The sequence below is a fragment of the Panicum hallii genome, chromosome 7 (assembly GCF_002211085.1).
Source record: "Panicum hallii strain FIL2 chromosome 7, PHallii_v3.1, whole genome shotgun sequence".
NCBI lineage: Eukaryota > Viridiplantae > Streptophyta > Magnoliopsida > Poales > Poaceae > Panicum > Panicum hallii.
This window is the reverse complement of record NC_038048.1, coordinates 43,974,768-43,990,365: the sequence shown is the minus strand read 5'-3', so window position 1 is coordinate 43,990,365 and position 15,598 is coordinate 43,974,768. Positions and strand designations below refer to the sequence as shown.

The 15,598-nt window shown below is 49.5% G+C and overlaps 3 protein-coding genes and 1 pseudogene across 3 annotated transcripts; 2 read left to right on the top strand and 2 right to left on the bottom strand.

Moving 5' to 3' along the window:
- Positions 1 to 905: 905 nt before the first annotated feature.
- LOC112899296 lies at positions 906 to 2,380 on the top strand (annotated as a pseudogene).
- Positions 2,381 to 6,232: 3,852 nt separating this feature from the next.
- Positions 6,233 to 7,087, bottom strand: LOC112901346. Its single transcript, XM_025970243.1, has 2 exons — positions 6,404 to 7,087; positions 6,233 to 6,316 (listed from the first exon to the last, which is right to left on the bottom strand). The coding sequence occupies exons 1-2, from the start codon at positions 7,050 to 7,052 to the stop codon at positions 6,270 to 6,272; spliced, it is 696 nt and encodes a 231-aa protein (XP_025826028.1). The 5' UTR covers positions 7,053 to 7,087; the 3' UTR covers positions 6,233 to 6,269.
- Positions 7,088 to 7,461: 374 nt separating this feature from the next.
- LOC112901347 lies at positions 7,462 to 8,276 on the bottom strand. Its single transcript, XM_025970244.1, has 2 exons — positions 7,746 to 8,276; positions 7,462 to 7,504 (listed from the first exon to the last, which is right to left on the bottom strand). Exons 1-2 carry the CDS (start codon positions 8,018 to 8,020, stop codon positions 7,462 to 7,464), a joined length of 318 nt encoding a protein of 105 aa, XP_025826029.1. The 5' UTR covers positions 8,021 to 8,276.
- A 964-nt stretch (positions 8,277 to 9,240) lies between these two features.
- On the top strand, positions 9,241 to 14,483 carry LOC112901345. The gene is made up of 9 exons (XM_025970242.1): positions 9,241 to 10,012; positions 10,695 to 11,621; positions 12,070 to 12,212; positions 12,297 to 12,486; positions 12,570 to 13,004; positions 13,078 to 13,188; positions 13,296 to 13,613; positions 13,695 to 13,760; positions 14,147 to 14,483. The coding sequence occupies exons 1-9, from the start codon at positions 9,548 to 9,550 to the stop codon at positions 14,216 to 14,218; spliced, it is 2,727 nt and encodes a 908-aa protein (XP_025826027.1). The 5' UTR covers positions 9,241 to 9,547; the 3' UTR covers positions 14,219 to 14,483.
- Positions 14,484 to 15,598: the final 1,115 nt, after the last annotated feature.

Genomic DNA, 15,598 nt, shown 5'->3' with positions numbered 1-15,598 from the left:
TGTGCCGCCGCCCACCCGGTTGCTTTCGGCCGCACTCCACTCCGTCTCCACGGCGGCGCCCCCGCCTGCCAACCGAACGAATGGGGGGCCGTGCAAAGACGTCGCAATTTCCAGAGACGCGCGCGGCACGACGCGTCGCTCTCGCACGCTCCCGCGGCGGCACCGCACGAACGAGCGAACGAGTGGGCGGTGCCGCGGGGCCCGGGGCCCGGCGGTGGCTCCGGCCGCGTCGCCAGCCGCGTGGCCCGCGGTGCGGTGCCGCGCGACGTGTGAGCGTGACGCGATGGATTAGCAGGGGGAGGCGAGCGCGGAGGGCTCGCGGCAGGCAGGCGGGGGCCACGGGGTGAGGGCGACGGCGCGGGGCGGCCGCACCTGCCCCGCGTCTTCCTTGCCTGCCACGGCGGCGGCAGCGCGCAGACGGCAGGCAGGGCGCCGGATCGGATCCGCGCGGGGATTTGGATTTGCTTACGTGCAGCCGCGGAAGGGCCCCGCCAGTCGCCAGCGCCGGATTTGGGCGGTGGAAGATGGCACGAAAGCCACCGCTCGTTTTTGTTTGCCCCCTCCCCTGTGCTTTGCCGTTGCCGCCGGCGAGAGCGTGTCTGGCTCTGGCGCGGCTATCGCCTCCAGTTCTCTGCGCGGTTTAGCAGAGCGTTCGTTTTTATTAGTTTTTGTCCGATGATGTAGATAGCTCCAAGTCCCTGCTTGTCAGGGAGAAAACGCAAAAAAAAAGAAAAAGAAAAGAAGAAGAACTGTCCTGGTGTCGTCTTCAACACAGTATCATGTATATTTTTTTCTTGAAAAAACGATGACACATAATTTTAGAACAATTTAACAAACTTTGTTCGCAATAAATTATCTTCAAATTTATCTTGCACTAACTTTACATTTAGCCCTATCTCGTCTCAAGGCTTATCTCTATATCTACTACTGAAAAGCGTGTAGTGTCCACGTTGCCAGCCCGTGGCTCTACCGGGGCCGCCGTCGCACCGAGGCCGGCTGCCCGTGACGCCCGCCGGGGCTGACGCCGGCAGAGCCACGGGCGGCAGAGCCCCCGCTCCGCCTCGAAGACCTCGAGCTCCCCGCCGCGACCGGCCCCTCCATCGCCCGTGCCGAGGCGCCGATGGGGGTACCCTGGGCGCTGCGTGCGGACGCCGTCACCCTCGCGCTCGCCTCCCACCCGGGCCTCGTCGAGCGCTTCCGCCTCGCCCGCACCACCCTCCGCGCCCGCGTCCCCGCCAAAGCTTACTGCTTTAGGCTACCGCTCGTGCTGGGTTTCCGGGATTTCTTCCACGGCATCGACAAGCCTGCTGCTCAGAAGGTAGTTAACTGGTTACAATGTTTGAATTCATGTCTTGTTCTTCTTCGTCTGAGATATCTGAGCCCAAGAGGCATCATGCTTGTACATTGTAGAAGGTTAGCAACGGATTGCGTGCTCTTTTCAATAGCGTGAAGATTCTGGCTATCAGTGTGACGTTCTCGAGCAAGAAGAACATGGAGTCAGTGATGAACTTGCTCAAGTGCTTTCCCTTCCTGGAGACATTGCATATCCTGGTAATTGCAGCTTGAGGTTGCTCTGTTTCTCTGTTCTTGTGTATACTATCCCATTAGCTGAACCCTGCAAAGGATTTCCTCTTATACCTCATATTTGTGCAAAAGGGCAACAAGCGCAGGGAAGGGGAAGTTCACACAATTGGCCCGAACAATTAGCAGAAGCTTGATCCCATTGGATGTATTGTGAACCATCTCCAGAGCGTGAGACTAGAAATCAAAGTCGAGAAACGAGGAAGCAAAGTTGAGAACCAAAACTTGCTTGAGTTTGTGTGTTTCCTCCTTGCAAATGCCCAGGTGCTGCAGACCATGAAGATTCAATCTGCCATGTCCAACAAACCTGCATGGATTACAGAACAGCAAAATCTGCTTAGTGAATGTCACAGGGCCTCCGTGGAAGCCAAAGTCGTGTTCGTGGGTCTGAAAGTCATCCATGGCAAGGGGTTCAGTATAGAGGATGTGAATGCTCTGCCTGACCCATTTGACAGTGATATAGACATCATGGGCTATCAAATGACTCTTGAGTTGTACTACTGGGATGATTATCCATCAAACAGTCGAGGGCGTTGTGTTAATGTTATTTAGCTGGCTATCTGAAACTACTATTTTAACTTTGGCTGCATTTGAGGTTTCTTCCGAGGTAGAACAATATCCATGGTGCCATTGGCAGATAATTTGTGTTCTGCTCGGTTGATGTTCTGAATCTAGACAATAATTTAGGTGGCCTCAATATTTAAACCTTTAAGATTTGCTACCCATGATGCCAATAGCAGGCATTTTATGCATGGTGGTGAATCATCTGAGATCCTGAATCTAGACTATAATTTTGTTATCTGTTGCTTGTCACCTCCGAAATATCTGAAGAACTTTTAAGTTGATGCTCTACGGATTGTGCGAGAGTCCATACGCTCATAGCCTTTACTTGCTAAAAATTTACTCGGAATGGCATCTCATTTGGGGTTTAAGCTTTACCAGACACATGCATCCACATGATTTGGATTGCTAAATTTTGTTTGATTATGGCCTCCATTTTTGTCACACGAGGGATGAACTTCTTCAGAGTCACATGCTTCTTTTTCCTGTAAGAAATTGTTGCTGTGAATCTGGAATTCCGACATCTGAGATAGTCAGATGGACTTGTGCTTAAATTTCTACTGCACATGGAAGCTCGTAGTGACACCGGCAGGTCCATTACCTCATTGAGAGAGCAATTGCACGAGAAGGGACCTTCCTCTGCCAATTGATTACCGAGATGACTATGCCAGCTGACTTATGGTCCTTCAAAATAGTTTCAGGTGATAGTAGAATCCATGAAAACTATTTTCTAGAAGTTTCTACTTAGTTTGAGGAGCGTATTGTGTTTATCCACAATTTATATTTGTGCAAAAACTGTTTATTCAAGCTTTGGTGCCTTTTTAGTTACTCGATCTGTTACGAAAATATGGCAGGTCCAATTATCTTATGATCTATTTCATATATGAACCTTTAGATTTTTCTCTAGAACATTTCCATTCGAGAAAAGATAAAATATGACGCAATTAGAATATTTCTATTTCTTGAGAATATTAGTATTGTGATCACTCTCTAGCCTTGGCTATTGTTTCTGTAGTCATGTGATTGCAGCACTTGTACCCCAATGACATATAATTGGTACCTCGCAATTTGCTTGTGTTCTAAACATTTAGGAGCATTGGTGTGATAGTTCATTAGCTTGCAACTTGCAGTCAGAATGCTTCCTGCACATCCTTTATTCCTTTTTTCTTCTAAATAACTTGCAGAAGTTTTCCCACGCCTTAGCATAGTTTACCGGGATGCAGATGCTGGAACGCCAGTCCTTGAATAAATTATAGTATGACGAGATAGTGGATTAGAAATTTTTTATGAGACAGAGTTACTTCAATTCATATAATCATGTAGGATAAATCTATATTACATATACAATAGCATATATTAAGAATATACGCACGGGTCAACACCTAGTACTAGAATATAATAATTTTACTCAGTCTAGCCTAGTTGCTCTTTTTTTAAAAAAGTTTTTGAGATGCAAATTAGCCTTACTTACGTGGTTCATATGATTTACAATTTTTCGTTTAGCCCTAATTTCGTAGCTTTATTTTTTAAGAAATTGCTAAGGCATGCTACTAACCGATAGGCTCGATTTTTCAACAAACTACCTATAATCTGAAAAAAAATCCAAACTAGTTTTCCTCGTACTAATCAAAGTTTTTTTTGTAAAAAAAAAGATTTTTACTGCTACCAGACAGATAACGGTCTGTCATTGCCAGCAGAAATAGATGTCAGTCGGAAAAAGTTTCACCTGGATATTGTATGGCTTTGCTTCTCTCCAAGGTTGCCCCGACGAAGCTGCGCATCACGTCTCCAGACCCGGGACGCGCACATGCGCAAGGTATCAAGCGTGCACGTATAAACTATTCCGGCCGCCGCCGCCAGCTTTTCCGGGTCGAGGAGGCTGGCTGCACCAGCATCACCGAACCGTACCAGACAGACGCGGTGGGCGAGCCGTGCGCTGTGCGGGTGCGTGTCACGTCCGCCGCCCCGCCCCGCCCCGCCCGCCCGTCCTCCCGCGGCAGCAAGGCTTTCGTTCCCACCGTCCGTCCCCCTCCGTCGCGCCGTCGCTCTCCGCGCAGAAACGCCGGATCGGGTCGTGCCGCGGGGACGCCCCGGCTGCCGCCACCGCCCGTCGCGGGCTTGCGGCGTCCACATGTCAGCCTGCGGCCACGGATGGCGACGGGCGCGACCGCGGCTCGCGGGGGCGGCGGGCGGGGCGGGGCCCCACGCCGCACGGTTTCTCCGTTCCACACGCGCACACAGCTGGGACGCTAGTGGCCGACGGCGCCCTTTGTTTATCGCGGATCTGCGGCCGGCACGTCGCGGGCCCCGCCGGGCCCGGCCGCGGCGATATATAAATTCTTTTCTTTGATTTTTTTCTCTCCCCCCGTCTCGGCTCGCTCCCAACCGTTCGCCGACCGCACCGTTTGTCCGTTTCAGACCTCAAGCCGCCGACGGAGCGACGACCGACGGGCTCCCTTTTCCCTTTCCTTTTCCTGTCCGAATTACGCCGACGGTTTCCCCAGTCTTTGTGAAGTGATCGTGCTAGGTTCCGACAAAGCCAGTTCTCACCCACGGTCGGACCAGGTTTGGCTCGCGTCTGGTACAAATTTGGCTCACGAATTACCGTGGCAAATTAAATTTAGTTTTTTTTCGAAAGGCGACGCGGCAGGGCGATGCTTGGAAGACGCGGGATGCGCCGACGCGACACGGGGCCGAGCGTTCGGCGCTTCGTTCCCCCCAGCCTACTCGGTATCACCACCAACCTAACCCGCGGCACGTTGACGGTGACGGACTAGGGCGCCAGACACCAGGCTATCGGATCGTGCGTAGCTAACGGCACCGCGCGGGGCGCGGGCGACGCGGGCGCGAGGAAACCGGGGGCCGGGACAGGCGGTGGTAGCGTCACGTTGCGCACGGGGGGGCGCGGGGGGCAACGCGCGGGCACGCACGCGCAGGTGGCGTGCGCGCGGGCGCTTTCCCTCGACAGGTCCCGCGTGACGGCCGCGTGGCCGGCGGCAAAGCGGGGACCGGGGGCTTCCATGCGCCGCCAGGTGCTGGCCGGCGGCTGACCTCTGAACCAGGGCAGATCAGGGGAGAGGAAGCTGCTCCCGAGTTCATGATACCATTACTTTGCTCCCAGGCCAAGGCGTCGGCGTGCGGCATAGGCTTCCAGAACGGCGCGGGATCTGAGAGACCCAGCAGGGCAGCCTCACGTTTGGCTCGGATCGGTTGCTCCTCTCGTCCTCGCCGTTGTCAGCTGCAGCTGGATAATTTTCTCCGTCCATGGAATCTAAATGTGTCCTGCAGGTTCTGCGATGCGAGATATGCATGCATCTTTAACTGACAACACGGGAGATATCGAAATCGTCCGAGATACTTCCTCTATTCTAAATTGTAGGTTGTTTTGGAAAATCTAGATGCATAATTTTTCTATGTATCTAGATATAATATTTATCTAGATGCATAGTAAAAATTATATATCTAGATTTTATAAAACGACCTATATTTTAAAACAGAGAGAGTAGAGTTTCAGCTGTTGGGCACTTGACCGTAGCCGTTGTTGCAAGTTAACCTGCGTCAGAAACATATTAGCCACCAGCACTAGTTCAAACATTAGAAGCACTGGAGTGAACAGCACTGGTGACTCCAAGTGAACCAACGCAACTGTGCGCCGCCGCCGCTCCGGTTGCTTTCCTCTCCTCTCCACTCCACTCCACGGTATCCGAACGAAATAGCCTTGTAGAAACGGTGATGGTGCGCGCGCTTGGGGAGGGTGGAAAACAAGTAATTTTTTTTCCGGCAGTGCGCTGATCCACGCGGGGATCTAGACGCTGCTTACGTGAAGCGCGGAGGGGGCGGCCGGTAACCGGGGGTGGGAAACCCAACCCCAGGTCGACTGGTCGGAAATCCGCCTCCTCCTCCCTGCTCTTTGCCGGGTGTCAAGCACACGCGCACCACGGTCACACTCGGTGCAGTGCTCTTTGTTTGTCGCGGACCGTCAGCCGGTGCATCGCGCGTGGGGGTTGGTTTCTCCTCTCCCCTGTCGTCCGCATCGCACCGACGGTTTCTCCGTGGCTACGTGCTGTGAGATCACTCAACGCTGCCCATAACGTAGTCGTCATCCTCTCCTCCTCCTCCTCATCAAGTTATTCCTCCGACGCCACGACAGGACCAAGAGCATGAGAAGAAGTGGCTGTAGCAGCAGAAGTGTCCTCAACCTCAAAATCAGACCATGGGTCACTGAACGTGGGAAGGTCACAAATAGGAGAGTGAGGTAAACCAGCATGATCTTGAAGTTCCTTGATGCCCCTCTGACACTTGTTGATTTCAATGGCGTTGCTGCGACAAAGCTTGATAAGAGAGGTGAAAGCCCGCAGCACCTTGTTCTTAGACTTGCCTCGGGAGGTAGATGGCCCGACATAGGAAGAAGACCGATGAGATGGGCGATACGGGTCATGTCCCACAACCGCCGCCGTAGTAGCAGCAGCCTGAGCAACACAAGCAGCAGCAGCCGCGGGTGTGTCATCGACGGGAACACCAGAAGCACTGCGAATGGTCCGAATGGTCCGAGGAGGAGGTGGTAGTCCGGTCCCCCGTTTCTTCATGATGCGAAGATGGGAATGAGTGTAGTCCTTGGGATAGATGGTCTTCGAGGTCGTCTCAATTAAGAACATGACATAAGGAGCATATGGCAAACAACGCTCTGGATCAGTCCCAACAAAGATCAAGTTATTCCAAAGAAAGTCAAACACGCTGAAATCACGGCCACTGGAACGAAGATGAGCAACCACATTCCAGGTGTGAGAGAGAAGTGAGATGGCATCTCCCTTTTTGAGAGTGAAGGTAGCACGGACAGCTTTGTTCATGTAACGATAGAATAGCTTCAAGTGAGTGGTCCACCCATCAGCGTCGTGGCCCTCCAAATACATGAACTGACTCTCATTGTTCCGAAGGATTCTATCATTTTAGATCTTAGCCTTCTTAGCATCCTCGCTACCAAACCCAAGCAAGCGAGAGAAACTCACGTAATCAGTGAAGTATCACTTGCCTTTGATCATCCAATAAATGGAGTTTTGAGAGGAGCGGAAGTAGAGGGAGGTGAAAAACTGAAGAATAATCTCCTCGTTCCAATCATAGTGAAAACCTGTGGGATCCTTGATTCCCTTCCCCTCACACGCACGAATCACCAAGTTAAAATCTGGATCATGCTTGCTTGCCATATAATCCCAATCAATCCACTGCATCTCAACTATGGGCTCTTAGTGGCTGAGAAATACGGTGAAGTAATAGTCCGCATGGAATTGAGTGTGAAAGCGATAATCTATACTTTCATCCTTCTCATACTGGATAGGGCTTTCCTCGACATAATTTACCTCGCTGCCTAGAATTACAGGACAAAGAGTCAGAAATGATATTGTAAAGGCACGATGCAAGCATCAGCTCTTAGAATAATGCCAGTGTCATCAGTGTTATTAGTAAAATCTTCGAGCTAATTTAACTCACGCACAAAATCGTGCTCCAGAAACTGGAACAAAACATTACATTTAAGTCGCTGCCATGAGTCGTTCTGTGGCGTAAAAATGCACCGCAGCAGGAGAAAAGGACGGTGAATTATATAGTACCTCAGAGGGCTGCGCCAGTCTGCTGGGAGCCTGGGAGTGATGGGCACAGCTGCGGGCGGCGCGACGACCGAAATGGCAGCAGCTGGGAAGGCAGCAAGCTCAGAGCCGCAGAGCAGGCAGGCGAATCGCCCCTGACCGTGCGCAGTGCCCGGGGAGCGGGGGTGCCGCGGCATGAGCTCCGGCGGAAGCGCCTGATGGTTCCCGCAGTTGGGACAGGCGAATTCGGTGAGGTCCGACTCCACCTCCAGCGTCTCCCCACAGCCCGCGCACCGCATCTCAAGTCCTCCACGATCCCCGGCGGCGGCGCAATGGTAGCGGGGACGCAGCGATGGTAGGTTCGGGATTTTCCCCCGTTCGCGTTGGGCTTTTCTCAATTTGGCCCTCGGGGAAAGGGGTTAAGGGCGGGGAGTGTCGTCATCTCTGCTAGTAGTACGACGGAAAGGTGATTATCCTGACAGCTATTGCTAAGCTATTTCGTCTGCAACTCTGCAGATTGCATAGGAACAAGCCTTTGGCCATTGAGTAGTATATTTTTACCTGGTATTTAAGATTAAATTTTAATATATGTTGCTTATAGTAGTGTAGTGCCATAGTGTGAAAGAATTTAAAAATACAACATAGTCCTATAAACTTTTACAGACTAAATATCTATGTCTACTCTACATTTAGCCTAAATAATTGCATGTCTAGTCTAAATAATTAGTTGTGTAGGCTGATAAATTGGCTAAACCGACTAAAACCCTATGACATATGTAATATTGTAGTTTTGTTCCTATACTGTACAACCCTTTAAATTTGAGAATCAGACATAAAGGTGGCAACATCATAATTTAATAACACTGGTATGCAAAAAAAAAAGGCATGATGCAAATGGAGAAATATAGGGCAAAAAGATGTGGCAAATCCGTGGAGAAGATATGGTATATTTTATGAAGAAACAAATGCAACTAACTATCTAAGGAGAAATATATGGTTATAGCAGATGTCAAGGAATAAAACAGAAAAGATATTGTCCTCATGCTTTTTATTGTAAAGAACCTACTAAATCATTCATGTTGCTCTTATGAGAGTCTCCCGAAATTGGCTTGAGTAACATACTTTGCAGACAAATCATAAAGATAATGGATGTGAATTTTATGACAGGTAGCATGATCTATGGATGACGGTTCTTTGCTACTGGGACATTAGGAGCATGAGTACGGTGAGGCTGAAAAGTAAGGTTGATAATGAGAAAGTGTGCTCAATAAAAATCGTTAATCAAGAGGAAGGTACATCACACATGCCACCTCTATGATGTTTTGATTAAACAACGTATAACCAAAAGTATTACCATTTAACTCTACAGGTGATCATTAGAAAGATAAAAAAAGAAAAGGTACGAAGTGTCAGTCAACGGTGCATCACGTAAATTAAAACAATTCATACCATATCTCCTCGCTTTTTAATTCAATCTATTCCTATGGTTTACCTCATTTTTCCGTATTGTTTACCTCAAAGAACACTTCCCGAGTTTGATTCTTACATATTGCACTCCAACACAACGAGGAAGAAAAATAAGAACGGATTCGGCGCAATTTTTTTTCCCTCCTTCCAGCAGCGAAGTTTTAGATCACTTCGCTGAAAACTGAAAACCGCGCGGAGCCTTTTTCCTGACGGCCCGGTTTCTGGGGATAGGCTGTAGGCGTCTCCCCTCCATCCTCACTCAACTCTTTTATCGCCGCGCGCTGATCTCACTCAAAATTGCTCCGTTCCCCAAGGGCCCGAGAGTGAAAAGCGGAAACCTAGCCATTTCTCCCGCCGTCATGGCGCCGCCGCCGCCGGGGGAGTTCGTCGAGGTGCGGTGCGCGGGGTGCGGCGAGACGCTGGAGGTGGAGCCGGCGCTCACCGAGTTCGCTTGCCCCGACTGCGGTACCCAGCAGGCGCTCCCGCCGGAGCTCATGCCGCCGCCCCCGCCGCGCCCGCGCCGGGCGCTTCCCATCCCTGGCCGCGGAGCCGCCGCCGCCGCTGTGCCTGTGCCCGTGCCCGTGCCCGTGCCCGTGGCACCAGCGCCCGCGAGTTTGCCGTGCGGCGCCTGCGCCGCGCTGCTGAGCGTGCCGGCAGGCCTCGCGCGCTTCGCATGCCCTCTCTGCGGCGTCGAGCTCACTGTCGACGGCGGGCGTCTCCGAGCATACCTCGTCTCCCCGCCCCGCCCCACTGTCTCGGTCCTGGCGCCGCCCCCAGCCGGCATTACTTTGAGTTCGAGGCCATCCCCACACTGGCGTCCCGAGGTGCGTATCTAGTGTTTTAGAATTGTTACTAGAAACACGCATGCTTAAAGTTCATTTTCACTATATGGATTAGTTAGCGCTTAAACCATTTTAACTTGCTGCATTTGTCCCAGTGAAGCATTATATTTACTCAACAATATATGAATATATCCCCTGTTACCCTGCCACTAGAATCCTGAAGTTCATCGGTCTTCTATAGTTTTGATTGTTGAATCGAGCAAGAACAGGCTCACCTGCATTTTGTGCCTGTACACTGTAGAATTTCTGGTTTATCAGCATTACGATGGTTGCATTTTAGTTTGTATTTGCCTTTTGGACCACTCAAAGTCTCTGTATCAGACTTCAGAAATCATGAGTCTGACTCTGCCTTATTGTATGCTAGTCAAAATTTTGCTGATGACAGATATGTTCTACAAATTCGAATAGCGATTTGGTGAAGAGGGTTTCATAAATAGGTAGTGCGGGAATTTTCCAGACACAGAAGACAAAATTGATAGATCGATTATTATACCATTCAAATGTCCTGATTTGTCAATATCAGGCTATCAGCTACAGCCATAACAGTTATATTTCTGCAGAATCTCTTATATCAGAATGATCTTTTCTTTACTCTTTTGTGCAGAGATGTACGCAGTATTTTCTTATTTTCTTACTTCCTTTTGCATTCTTTTGTGTGGAGCAGGGTCAAGTAGAAAAGTATAATCACCTGACTCGTACAATTCACAGAGAGGAAACATTCAGCTCTTCCCAAACAGGAGCAACCCACACCGTGTTGGCACAAAAAGAGCCCAGTATCTATTCAGCTCATAGAGAGGAGTCACGTATCGAGCCAATCAATAAGACCGTTGCAAAGTCTAGTGTGACAAAAACTAAATTGCCAGCTTGTCCTGAATCTACAGGTGTGGGAAAAGCACGACAAGAGCCTCCTATACATGCAAGCTCTGCCTCTCGGGCACAAGTTTGTTCTTCCAATTATCCAGTTCGTGCACAAGGACAGCGACCTGTAGAGGACTTCACAGGTCATGGACAACAGATAAACGAACATCGAGATATGCCAAGTACCATCCAGCACGAAACAATAGAGGCCCCAAATCAAGCCAATTGTGTTGAACAGGCCCAAGGTGACTATCACAGCGAGGCAACTGTGTGGAATCTGAAGAGGAAAAGGAGCGGCAAGAGTGCCAGTGTTCAGAAGGGGAAGCGGAAGGGCTTGACTAGTTATCCAAATGGAGGGGTCCATCTTAGGCGTAGTACACGTTTGTCAAAGCAGCCAGAAAATCCTATCAACAATGAGCCTGTCCAGCAGCCAGCTGCATTGAATCAGTGTGATTCAGATCCTCTAAACATTGATAAAATCATCTCCAATCTGTGTTCCAGAACATTGCCTCAGCACCAAATGCCTCGAGCAAGCTCAAGCCAGTCAGGCCAAGTTGATGCAGCCACTGGACCACCTCAATCAAATCATGATGCATCTCAAGATGGGCAATTCCCACTCTGCTACAATCAATTGTACCCTCCGGAGGTCCCAGGTGAACACTTGCTTGATAGAATTGGTGACGAGCAGCCACTTTCACCAGAGGACCAACTTCATATTATGCATGTTCAACAGGTATGAGAACCTTCAGGTCGTACCACTGTCTCAGAGTTGCATGATCTGTGTTCCTACCATGACTATTATTGAAGGCCATGGCAAGGATGCACCTCTCTCCAAAATTTGTCCTCAGGCATGCACTGCCAGATGATCATTTCTGATAGGCTGCCAGCAATCACCGTGTCACCTCACTGTCAGTTTGCCACTGCTAAATACCCACCCTAATGCCCACCTCAGCTCTGCTTTCTGCCGTGACAAGTTAGTCTGTATCATTCAACTTGCCTAATACTCACATCAACCTTCCACTATACACACGTGATACGTGTTTATAGTAAAAATAAATTACCCCCCAATTTTTTGTGATTTTTCTAACTGAAGGACGTGGTTTAAGTTTCTGCATGAATGCTACGTGTTCAATATACCTGCATCATTTGAATGATTATTTCATTGAGAATCACTCATTCAGGAGGATGCACAGAGGGGCCACTCCATGTTAGGATCTGTTGTGAAATCGTCAGGGAAGCGCAGAGGACGTGGACATCAACCTACAAGACTAATCCAACCGCGAAGGGAAGTTGACAGGCCTGTCTTGACACCTAATATTATTGAGTATGTGTGTCAATAAGTTTACAAAAGTTGTTTCTTATATATTCTTTATGTTCATGAGTCATGACGAGTCGACTTATTTGGCAGCAAATGGGATGTCAACCCACCTTGCCCTAAGGTGGCCTCTACCATCACTATTCTTTTGAAGCAGAAGTACCCTGGGTCTACCTATCTGCCAGCTGGTCAGCGAAGAGAAGTTCCTCCCAACGGAGAAGTGGTTCTCCACTGGCAACAGTATCCACCAGAAACGAGGGATGCTATTTTGAATGAATTTCTTGTAAGTAAAGTAGCCGAACACATTTGCTTTATGAGTATTATTGAAGATATTTAACCATTGAGCTCATATTTCAATTGTACTAGCAACGCTACAAGTGGGCCCCTGGCCGAGAAGCAGAGTGTCTGAAGCTATTTGAGCGCAGAGCAGCCAGACAGTTTGCTGGCGTCCTATCTGAAGAGAAGCGAAAGGTTAGAGTAAAGATTGCTGTAGTAGACAAATCCAATGAAGCTTCAGGTGCACACAGGTCCAACAGACATGCAGAGTTAGAAGATGAAGATCAAGAAGAAGAACCAGAGGACCAGCAGGCATTAGAGAGAAGTGACGACGATGACCCCTTACTGTGGAAACGTTTCTCCCCTGCATGGATGTATCCAAGTTGGTGGGAGAGGTTATGTGAACACTGGGCCAAAGAAGAAGTCTTAAAGATGTCTTCCCAGAACAGGAAGAACCGATACACTGGAGGCCGTGCTCATCACACATCAGGTTCACGGAGCATTGCCATGCATAGGCAGATTATGGTAAGACATAAAGACAAAGCTCCGTGGTAAACTCATTTTAGCATCAATTCCTGATTCTGTTTGAATTGAATAGGTTATAGAAAATGGCGGGGTGCCAGTGTCAGAACTAGAGGTATTCAACAAGACCCATAGGCGTAATGGTGGCACAGGGGAATTTGTCAGTGAGAGAGCAAAGCGAACTGTGGTAGGTGCTTGACGCTCATGTTATTTGCATCATTTCAACATGCAAAGTGTTTGGAGGGTTTATCAAATGGTTGCTGAACCGTGTTTTGCATCCACTTCATTTTTCAGGAGGGCTTCAAGAAACGTATGGACGAGGCTGGTGATAAGATACACCCCCACCTTGCATGGGTGCAGGAAGTAGGGGGTCGGAACCGTGGAAGGTACTATGGGCTCACTGGTATCATTGACAAGGACAAGGTTGATGAGTTAGCAAAGTCCATGCCAAATAGTTCTGGTATAAAAGGGTACAGGCAGAAGTTCACGCAGGAGCAGGTGCAGCAGATGATTAATCAGGCCCTGCAGGGGTTAAATGAAACCTGGGAGAAGAAGTTTAAATCCTTGGAGCAAAGTTTGAGTGGCGTGCAACCGTTAGGTATTGATCCTGAGGTATGTGAAGGATAATTGAGTATTGCATTTTTTATCTAATTTCAATTAGTTTAGAGGCTCATCTGATGTATTTTTCTGTAGCATGCCCCTGGATCTTCTGCAGCTAGAGAGAGAAGCCACCAGGAGGATCAGTCGAGACATCATCAGGTAATCCATCAAGTTATGAAACTTAGGTGTGGCATTCTAGAACAAGGAATTCATAAACAATGTTTTTGGTACCAATCATTTCTGCAGTGGTGATCATTAAATTGCACCACTAGTATTCTTGGTAGAAAAATAAGATCAGCTACAGAAATTAGAGTTGCAACGTGTTTATAGCTGCAGATCTGGTTATGGAAGAGAATGGATGACTGTTGTGTCAACAAGTAAAAGATGGATTATTCCTTAACTATAGACTCAAATCTAATAAATTGCTCGACCTGCATTCCTGCATATATGCATACCTAGTCAGAGTAACCGACTAACCGGGCTTTTCCCTTCAGCCTGTTCAATTGGCGCAGATATGAAGTGATTTATTTTTTCCCGCTTTGCAGGATGCATCAGATGCGCAGACTGGGGAAAGCCACGAGGAGGACGATGAGGAAGTGGTGTCTACAAGCGTCTGAGTTGCATCACAGTGTTATTTGTAGATTGTGACAGATGCTGTTTGTGCGCCCATTGCGCTCCAGAGAAATGCTGAAATGCACGGCTTTCCTCCCTGGTGTCAGGTGTGCCTGGGCGCCCGCTTCGATGCTTTGACCGTCAATGATACGGAGAAGGGCCTTGCTAGCGTTTGCGTTTGGACGTCCGATCGTTCGTTGCAACATTAAAATACACGCTTGCAATATAAACGCATATATTTAGAGGTGTAGAGTAAAATTTCCACCGCAACATCGTAGCTCTGTGTGCAACATGAAAAAAACAGTCTCAAAATCAAACCACAAGGACATCCTCGTACCAACATAAATCTCGATCTCAATATTTCGAATCAACTATTATAACATTAAAAAAAATTACTGCAACACCATAGGGGCCTCGTCGCCCCTGGATCTCCCGCTGCCGGCCTAGAGCTTGCTGGCGGCCTCATGCGCCGCTGCCCCGGAGCTCGCGCGGATGCCCTCGCGCGCTGCCGCCCGCGCAGAGCTTGCTGCCAGCCTCGCGCGCCGCGGGGGTGCTCGCCACATCGCCGACCGGGGCGTCCCGAGGCGGCGCAGGCTGGAGAGCCACGCATGTCGAGCGTGTGTACTTGAGGGTGCTCCCTTCTCCTCCACCCTGCTCGAGCCATCGCCGCCCTTCTCGTCGCTATCGGAGGGGAGCGCGAGCGCCGCGCGTGTTGGGCGCGCCCCTGCTTCTCCACATCGTGATGGGGTCACTGTTGGCCTCCGCCGCTGCCCTTCTCGCCGGCCGGGGCCATCCCATTGGTGGAGCGCACGGGGAGCATGTGCGGGGGCAGGTGGGTGCTGAAAAAGGAGGTAGCGTGCTCTGGAAGGATGACGAGGAGGGGATGGCAGGGAGCAGCAAGAGCGAGACGAGCAGTCGAAATAATTGCTTAGCGGGTGGCTTTTAGGATGTGGAGAAGAAGGTGCCACGCGCCCTTCCGGAGCCAGTGAGACGTTCGATATTTTCACCGAGTCCGAACGTCTGTGTATTAGCATTACCCGTACGGAGTATCTATCCCTTAGCCTAATTACTAAAAATTTGGAAATTTATTGCATGTATTGTTTTGGACTTTGGAATCGTTGCAGTGAGAACAATGGTGAAATATTTCGTTGGTACGTGGAACAAAATAAAAAAAATGTGCCGACATCGTTTGCAGCATTTCAGACACCGCTTATAACCGCTTGTAGCGAATCCAAGCATAGTTTTCAACCTTCAGTCCATATTCACTGGATAAGCCGTACGTGTTGCCTTGCATAGGCAATGGTGCGAGGAGACGCATTCCCTACTGGCCAGGGATGCAAGTTTATGCATGAGATGTGTCGGGGTATGTCTAGAGATGCTAGTTT